Here is an 8,844-nt window from a genome sequence, read left to right as displayed (position 1 = left end):
TTCAGGGAGAGGAAGAAAAAAGGGGAAAAAAAAGAAAAAGGGCTTGTTATAGTCTAAATTTTTTTCAAATAGCTGAAAAATGTTCTCGTATAATCTATTAAGGTTCTGAAGTTTTCTGACTTTAGGTCTCCCAGAAGTTTCCAAAATATTAGTTCATTCTCAGCCATTAACAGTATGTGTAAAAGGCAATTTAGAAAGTATCTCCCTAAGGAAATGTTAGCTAAATCTACAACTCTTGTCATCTTACACATTGAGAAATATACCTGTCATGCTCTAGATACCTCTTTCTTGTTTCAAGAAAACCCTTTATAAAAGAAGAGTGTGTTCATGCAGTTTCAACACATTTTTATTATATTTCTGTATGCATTACTCTTAAAACATCACAAGAAATGATGAAACCACTTAAACCTTCAAATAAAAATTCTGAAACAGTTTATGCCCACAATTGTACATATTTATAGTTAAGAAACATTCTTTATAAATATTGTTTCCTCTGTAGCAAGTTAATACCATAATTTAATTACAAATGGATAAATATGGTAATGGATATTTACAGAAGGAAGGGTGTTATTACGGAAAAAGCTAACGGCACAACGTTTATTTTTCCCCACAGTCTTCCGTACAGGAACTAACAAATTGAACTTGCAAAAGCACTAAAACATCACATGTAAACCCAGCTAACAGAAAAATACATTCACAAGCGTTGGTGGTGGTGGTGTTGTGTGTTTGTGTGAGTGTGTGTGTATGTGTGTGCTGTATAGAATTGTGTTGGAAAAACAGAATGGAGACTTTGGCACGGTTTTTTCTTCCAGTCTATAGTTGCATGAAGATTACAATCAAGTTGCCTCATAAAAAGGAACACAATATTCAATACCACAATACAAAATAAACCATTTTCTTCCACATTACTTAAAAATAAATCGGGGAACTAAAAAAGAAGAAAGAAAAGAAAAGTCCATCACTTTGGGCAAGGAAGGGAGGGAGGGGAGGAAACTCAACCGTCGTTTTACAAATGGCCAAACTTCTATACACCAAGAATCCATTAAAACTTCGTTACCACCTCAGAGAAGGAAGGAGGAGTCCACTATGTACACAGTTTGTCAGGAGACGAGTAACTAGACCAGGAAGAGGGAGTGGGGGAAGAGCAAAAAGGGGGAAGCAAGAGAGTTTGGTTTGGGGTTTTTTTTTGTTGCTGTTGTTGGGTGTCCTTGCTGTTTTTTTTGTTTTTGTTTTTTAGTTTCAGAGACTCTGGAAGGGAAATTTTTGCTCTTCGAGATTAGATCCTTTGTTTTATTCAAATCCTTTTGCTGGCATGAATAAAAATAATTGAAACATCCACTATCACTAACTGTTCTCTTCCCCTTCTCGGCAGAAGGGTGGAGGATGAGGGCTGGTTGGACTCGGGGAAAACTGGGGAGGGGGTTGGGAGAAGGAGATTGGCCCCTCCTTTAGACGTACCATTCGTTGAAGTTGGAGGAGAGGCCACTGTGACCCCCGCCGGTCCCACCGCCCCCGCCGGTGCTGCTGCTGCCACCGCCCCCTCCACCGCCGCCACCGGCACCCCCGCTGCCTCCCCCGCCGCTGCCGCCGCCTCCGCCGCCACCTCCAGCTCCGCTGCTCCTGTGCACCGCGGACACCGCAGCGGCCGCCGCCGCTGCCGCCGCTGCTGCCGCCGCCGCCGCAGCAGCAGCGGGAGAGAGATTGGTGGTACTCTGGGGCTCAGCGCTAGGGGACACTAGCCCGGGTGGGGTGGAGGACTCGTAGCCCGAGCTCGCGGCTGGGGAGGATTCCGAGCCCTGTGGGGAAGACTCATGGACCTGAAAGACAAAAGGAAGGGGGGAGGACAAGAGGGGACTAGGTGTGAGTGCAGCTGCCGTGGGGCCGAACCAAGGAGAGCAGGGTTCCTCAGAAGACCCCGCTCCTAAGAGCTCGGATCTTAGAGGACTGGAGGCCTAGGCCGAAGCTGCAACCCCGCCCCTCTTCCCCCTTCCAATTAGTGTAGGAATTTCTCCACCAATATTACCCCATTCTCAGGCTCTAAACCAGAGGCTAGATTCCAAAATAAAAAGGAGAGAAAAAGAGACCATGGTCTCCCCAGGATGCCCCAGTTTGCCCAAGTACCTTCATGTGCTTCCTCAGGGAGCTGGGATGGGTGTAAGATTTGTCACACATCTTACAAAGATAGGGCTTATCCGAAGTATGGACGTGCATGTGCTTCTTCCGATCGCTGCTGTTGGCAAAGCGTCTGTCACAGCCTTCGAATTCACACTGGAACGGCTTCTCTCCTGGAAAGCATAAACAAGCAGGGCTTGATGATAGTAAACAAATAACTTGGACTTGTAATCCACTCCACAGCGGATGCCTATTTAGGGGAGGGTGAAGGAACGTAGGGTTGTTACTGTGGTCTTCCGTAGGGACTATGATCCACTTTAAGATTTTGCATTTTCCTATTTCAAGAAAGGAGAAACATGGAGATTATGTTTGATTTTTTAAAAAGTTCATTCCAGCCTGGTGTCCATTTGTGGGGGAGAGGGGGGGCCCGCTAGCTTAATGAATATTGTTTGGCGTCGCCCAGACTGAGAAGGGCTTTTTTTAAAAACAGTGATGAATTGGTCTGTAGCTTCTATTAAGTTTGCCTCAACACTGATAAGCTGTTATTATGACAAAATATTTGTAGTATTTTTAAAAAACCACACAGGCTGTTGGGCTTAGTTTATTTCTATCTGAGGCCAGTAAACTATTAAATTTAGCGTTGTTGTGTGTGTTTTGGGAAGGTGGCACAGATGGGTGACTATCCCATTATTTTTCAGCCAACAACCTGCAAAAAGAGTTACTATGATTTCTGCCATCACGCCATTCCTTTTCCTTTTTTTTTTTTTTTTAAGCTTGGGAAAGAGGTACTATCTAGATATTCCAGGGAGGCGCAGATTCCGTAGAAACTAAACACCTTCCAATTTCTCCCCCCAGTACCCATTTAATTTTCATACGGTTTTTACGCCCTATTGCCAGAATTCCGAATGCTTGGAGTAATTTAGAGGTGTGATAACTCAAACATACCCCTAGTTGGAAAGAAAACCATTTAACATTAAATTCCATTAGCACCTAAATTGTTTTTTAAAGACATCCGTTCAGACACAGTGACTTTAATGCGGGCATTTCATGCAAATAAATTTCTCAAATTTTAAACCTTGTTAAAAGCTTGTCTAGCACCTAGTATCCCTCCTAACACAGAAGAGAACAATAGGCCTACCGTTCGTCCGGTTTTCGAGTAAATATTGATGTGGAAGTTGCTAAAATATTTGGCTTCCTATTATAAAATAGTCTGGCACAATTTTGGCTGGGACCTTGTAATAGATGAATAATATATGAAGCTGGGAGACGTGTTTATTTTGCGACTCTCTCTTCTCACGCGATTCCTCCATCAGGAGCCGCGCTGCCCTGCTCTTAACTCACCAGGTTTTTAGCTCAAGTTTTGGGAATCGCAAATCCTCCGTTGCCCATTACATACTTTAACAAACTGTTACAAAAACCACTGTAAACCCCCTCAAATAACTTCGAGTATGACTTTAAAAACACTTTCAAAATGAAAAATGTTTTATTGCCCAAGCTCACACCAGTTAAATTTAATAGGAAGCAGTCTCAGAAAGGGACTTTTCGACCCCTAAACAAGGCACATTAAAACGCACACATGAGATAGAAAGCACAAACTGGAAAAATAATCTCCATGCTCTACTCATGTTCACCAAATTAATAGACGTTATTTTTTTTTTTTTGTGCCATCAATTCACACCAATATTTTTGGAGGGTCTTGGAAAACTAAATATTTTTACTGTGAAAAGGCTGGATGTGTTTTTGTCATTTATAAATGCATTTTCCTAAAGGGATGCCACAGATAACATTTAAACAATAACAAAGCAGCCCTCTCTTCCCTTTCTAAACACACACACACACACACACACACACACACAGAGTCTACAGGGTCCGAGAATCAAGGCCCCTCTCAAATAAAATGAGATGCTTTTTCTTTTTCCCTTCAACCTTCAGGGGAAGCCCCACATTTCCGCCCATCTTTTACTACCCTCGAGACAGCAGACTCAGCATTTACCTGTGTGGGTCCTTTTATGTATCTTCAGATTTTCCGAACGGGCGAAAACTTTCCCGCAGCCGGGAAAGGGGCAAGGAAACGGCTTCTCTCCGGTGTGCACACGTATGTGGTTGACCAGTTTGTATTTGGCCTTGAAGGGCTTGCCCTCTCGAGGACACTCCTCCCAGAAACAGATGTGGTTGCTCTGCTCAGGGCCCCCGACGTGCTCCACCGAGACGTGGGTGACTAGCTCGTGCATGGTGCTGAAAGTTTTGTTGCAACTCTTCTTGGGATTGCTCAGTTGTTCCGGGTCGATCCACTTGCAGATGAGCTCCTGTTTGATGCACTGCTGCCTCATGTAGCGGAAAAAGGCACCTGGGTGGTGGTGGTGGTGGTGGTGGTGGGCGGCGGCCGCTGCCATGTTCATGCCCATGTTCATATTCATGGGGCCATACTGGTTGTGGAGCTGGGCCGCCGAGTAAGGGTCAGTCCGGGGGCTGGACACTTGGCGGTACTGGTCCGAGCGACCGAACACCTCCCCCGGCAGTCCCAGCCGCATCTGCCCGTTCAGCACATTCTGAGAGCCGTGGGGGCCGTGCTGCTCATGGATCCCTGGGAACAGAAGGTGGCTTTGGGCATCCGTATGCGGGTGGTGCAGGCTTCCCGCCCCTGGCCCGAATAGCCCGTGCTGCCCACCGGCCGGAGCCGAGTCCCCAAAACCCCGGCTGCGGAACAGAAAGTCCCGGGTGGAGTTAAAGGGTGCTCCCGAATAAGAGCCTACATGGGCGGCGTGGGGCCCCAGAGCTGCGGCTGCTGCTGCGGCAGCGGCAGAACCCGGGTAGCCCCCGGGCCCTTGCGAGGTAAAAGCCGAGCTCTGGCCAGGGGACAGATCGTGGGCCCCGGGGTTGAGCTTGAAAGCGCCCATGTGCGCGGCGGCCGAGTCCACGAAGCCGTTCTGCGCCGCCGCCAGGCTTAGCTCGCGATCTTGCATCTCCGCGGCCGCGGCCGCCGCAGCGGCCGAGTGATGGTGGTGTCGGGCGAAGCTGCCCACCCCGATGGCCGGGAACTGCGGCCCCGCGTCCAGCAGCATGGTCAGCCCGCTCCGCTCCGGCTGCCGCTCCCGCTCGGCTTCGGGCTGCTACCCCCGAAGGAGGCGCTGGTGTCTGCCCCGGCTGCTCGCGCAACTCCCGGCGGCTCCTCCTCCTCGCTCAGCTCCCGGCTGCTCCTGGCGGTGGCGGCTCCTCGAATTGCAGCAGCCGCAGCAGCGGCAGCGGCAGCTTCAGCCTCCGCAGCCGCGGGCTCCTTCGAGCCCAGCTACTCTGCTAGCCTCCGCCGCCGCGCCGCTGCTCGCGCAGCCCGGAGCTGCAGCTTCGAGCTGCTTGGGTTGTGGAGCAAAGCCGGAGAGAGGAGGAGGAGGAAGAGGAGGAGGAGGAGGAGGAGAAGAAGAGTCCAAAGCCAGGCGGAGAACCAAAGTGTATTAAAGGAGCTGTGGCGGGGGCGGGCGGGCAGGGGAGGGAAAGGGAGGGGGGGAGGGGGGGGGGGGAGAGGAGATGAGAGGGGGGTTGCAGGGGGGCGAGCGCTGTGCCTTTTCCTGCACACACAGCCCCCCCACACCCCCTAACACACGCACACGCGCGCGCGCGCGCACACACACACACACACACCGCGGCTGAGATCCGTGTCACTTTCGCAGAAATCACCACTCCCCCCCCAAATTAAACATTAAAATTAAATCAAATTAAAAAAATTCAAACTGCACAACAGAGACAGAGAAGAAGACCGGGAGAAGATGCGAAACCCGCCGCACTGCCCCCTCTGCTAGTTCCCCCTTCTCCACCTGATCTTGGTGGGGAACAGGGGGTGGGAATGGGGGGGGGGGGCGGCCCTGGAGGAGGACGGGGCAATCCACTCCCCTTCCTGCTCCTCTAGCTGCCGGCTTTGGGATTTTCTTTCCCCCTTCCCCGCTCCTCTCCTCTCGGCTATGGGTATTGTTATGATTCAGGGTTTGGGGTTTGTTTTTTATCCCTCCTCTTCTTCTTTCGTGCTTGGCATTGGATGTATCTCACGTAGTAAACTTGCAGCAGCAGCGAATTCCCACAGATGAAGGAATCAGACGCTCCTGTCTTTCTTTAAGTTGTGTTGGAGGAGGAGGAGGTTGTGGAGACAGTGATGGAGATGGCAGTGGGAGGGGAAAGAAGAGAAGGGGGAGGGGAAAAGAGGGAGGAGGGAGAAGGAGAGGGAGGAGGATTAAAAACAATAACAACAATTAAAAAAAGTGATCTCTTTTTCTCTCTCTTTCCGTGTTTCTGTCTCTCTCTGTGCCCAGGCAGGGAGCCGGGGATCAGCAGCAGCAACAGCGGTGGCAGCAGTAGCAACAGGAACAGCAGCAGTCCATGAGGATGGAGTATTCTCTCTGGATCTAGCAAGTGCGGGGAATCCAAAGCTGAAATCTCTTTTCCCCTTTCTCCTGGCGTTGGGGTTTATGTGCCGCTGCCACCACCACCTCTCCCTCTTTCTCCTCCCCCCCGGTTTATATCGGGGGGCGCTGCTATGGTCTCCGGTTTTTATTTTTTATTTTTTGCTTTCTCTTTTTTCTCTCCCCTCCCCCTACCCCCTTTCTTCTTCTCCTCCTCCCCTTCTCTCGTCTCCCTCCCTCCCCTCTCAGTCTGGACTGGCAGCTCCTCTTCCACCGCCCCCTTTAACAACCGCACGGTCACTCTAGCCGCGCTAGCTCATTGGTCACTGAGGCCCAGTCAATCCACACTTTCCCCTTCCTCGGCCCCTCCCCCTCCCCCTCCCCTCTGCCAACACTACCTCCCAGTCGGCTAATCGCCGCTATCTGGGCCCCAAGTCCTTCCCGCCTCCCCATAGCTTCTCTTCTAGCTTCCATCCCTCTTTCTCTCCACCCTGCCCCCTCCCCCGCCCCCCAACCCCTTCGCCTAGCTGGGTCCAAGAGGCTGAAGCAGCAGAAGCAGCTGTAGCCGCTGGGGCTACCGCCGCTACATCCAGGAACCTTACGCCCCCAGCGCCAGCACCCACCGCTGCCATTGGAAGAGGCTCCGGAGAGAGCTGGGGTGGCGGTGGCGGTCGGCGCCAGAGGCACAAGGCGCCTCTGCACTTGGCTCAGGGCGAGTGGGTCTGAGGGTCACAGGTTTGTCAGCATAGTGTTAGAATGGGTAGGGGGCTAGGAAGGTAGGGAAAGGCGGCCCTCATATCCTGGGATTTTTGGAGAAGGTCATTGGCTTCTGGCAACTGCAGCAGCAGCTACGGCCACCACCACTACAAATGCCACAAAGACACAAAAAGAGAATGTTAGTGTCCGCTGCCATCATTGCAGCCATTATGTTTAGAAACAACAACAACAAAAAACGGTTGAGGCAAAAGGGACCCTGAGAAGTTGCGGGTGAATAGGGGAAGAATTCTAATAAACGCACTAGAGGCTGCGAGCCTGTGCTAAGAGCCTACTGTTGGCAATGGGGACAAGGGAGAATGGTGAAATGGAATGCAAGGTTTTTTTTTTTTTTCTGTGTCCCGTTCCCTCTAATTTTACATTAAAAAAAATGCTCCTGGGATGGAAAGAAGAGAAGGAACTAAGAGAAAAAGAAACTCGTCTTTTCCCCAGCGCGAGCACACACACACACACACACACACACACCACCCCCACCCTCACTGTGGGCCCCCAAACAACAGTCAGCCTCTCCTTCTGTTATTCTCTTCAGCCGAAGCCTTCTTACTGTAAATGTTTACTCGGCCCTGACCCCTACTTGGGGCTTGTCTTGAAGTTGCTTAAATACAGAGTAACTATTTGGGGTCAATGTACAAATCAGCAAGGTTTGGGAGTGGTTGTTGTTACCTTTGTGGGTGTTTTAAAGCTAGTGCACCCCCAGAATTTGTATGTGAGTCAGCATCATGTCCTCTTCAAAGAGACCAAGCCAGATATACACGGTTTTACGTTTTATTTCCAAGGTTTAAACACGTTGTTGTTACTAATCATCATCATCATCACTACCATCTGCACGGAGTGAAACATTTTCACTGTCAAAAGACCAGCGTGCCTTTTTCTCTTAGCTGCCTTGTCCACGGCACAAGTCCCCATATCCGCAGACCAGAAGAAGGACCTGGCACTCTTGGGATAACTTGAAACGTCTGAGAGGTTTTGGTAATTTCCTGTTCAACAATAAAATGATAGAACTAAACAGTTAAAGAAGAACGAAGAATCCGGGGTCTGCTGAGGTGTGAATTAAAGACACTGTGCCCGTCACCGACTTCCTTCGCCTGATTCACGGAAATCAGGCGTTTTGTTTACGGGTTTTTGTGAGTATGAGTTAAGGTAAAAAGGAAATCAAACACTTCTGCCTCTAAACGAGTTGGAATATCGGTTTGTCTTATTCTCTCCTTCAAAAGCCGTTTTTGTTTGTTTCTCTAGGTTTGAAGAAGATCCCAGAAAATCAGCTGTCCTGCCCAGCAACCTTCTAGGCTTGCCCCAACTCGCCTCTATTGGCTTGCCCCAGCTCTTAAACCTGCAACCCAGCTGCCACTCACGGTCGTTCTTCTGGGCAGTGACACCTCCAAAAGCCGAGTTCTTTCCGATGAGTTCTTGGAAGTCTGAACCTTTCTCCCTGAAGTCAGTCAGATTTCCCTTTTCACTTATCTGCCTAAGCGTTTAAGAAAGTGGTAAACCACTACTGGCCCCCTACCCCTCAAAGTAAAAAAGGAGGGAGAGAGAGAGAGAGAGAGAGAGAGAGAGAGAGAGAGAGAGA

General features: G+C 49.9%; 1 protein-coding gene across 1 annotated transcript; it reads right to left on the bottom strand.

The window, feature by feature from the left end:
- Positions 1 to 332: 332 nt before the first annotated feature.
- Positions 333 to 5,529, bottom strand: ZIC2 (Zic family member 2). The gene is made up of 3 exons (XM_069064137.1): positions 4,106 to 5,529; positions 2,122 to 2,285; positions 333 to 1,817 (listed from the first exon to the last, which is right to left on the bottom strand). Exons 1-3 carry the CDS (start codon positions 5,172 to 5,174, stop codon positions 1,449 to 1,451), a joined length of 1,602 nt encoding a protein of 533 aa, XP_068920238.1. The 5' UTR covers positions 5,175 to 5,529; the 3' UTR covers positions 333 to 1,448.
- Positions 5,530 to 8,844: the final 3,315 nt, after the last annotated feature.

Source organism: Petaurus breviceps, unplaced genomic scaffold, assembly GCF_028583685.1.
Source record: "Petaurus breviceps papuanus isolate PSGF00001 unplaced genomic scaffold, PetGlider_PUasm1.0 90625, whole genome shotgun sequence".
Classification (NCBI taxonomy): Eukaryota; Metazoa; Chordata; class Mammalia; order Diprotodontia; family Petauridae; genus Petaurus; species Petaurus breviceps.
This window is presented reverse-complemented; position numbering and strand designations above follow the sequence as displayed.

Coding starts and splice junctions, on each gene's coding strand:
- ZIC2 (XM_069064137.1), bottom strand. CDS start 5,174: ATGCTGCTGGACGCGGGGCCGCAGTTCCCGGCCATCGGGGTGGGCAGC. Junction 2,286..4,105: donor ACATAAAAGGACCCACACAG/GTAAATGCTGAG, acceptor TATGCTTTCCAG/GAGAGAAGCCGTTCCAGTGT. Junction 1,818..2,121: donor CCCTGAGGAAGCACATGAAG/GTACTTGGGCAA, acceptor TTTGTCTTTCAG/GTCCATGAGTCTTCCCCACA.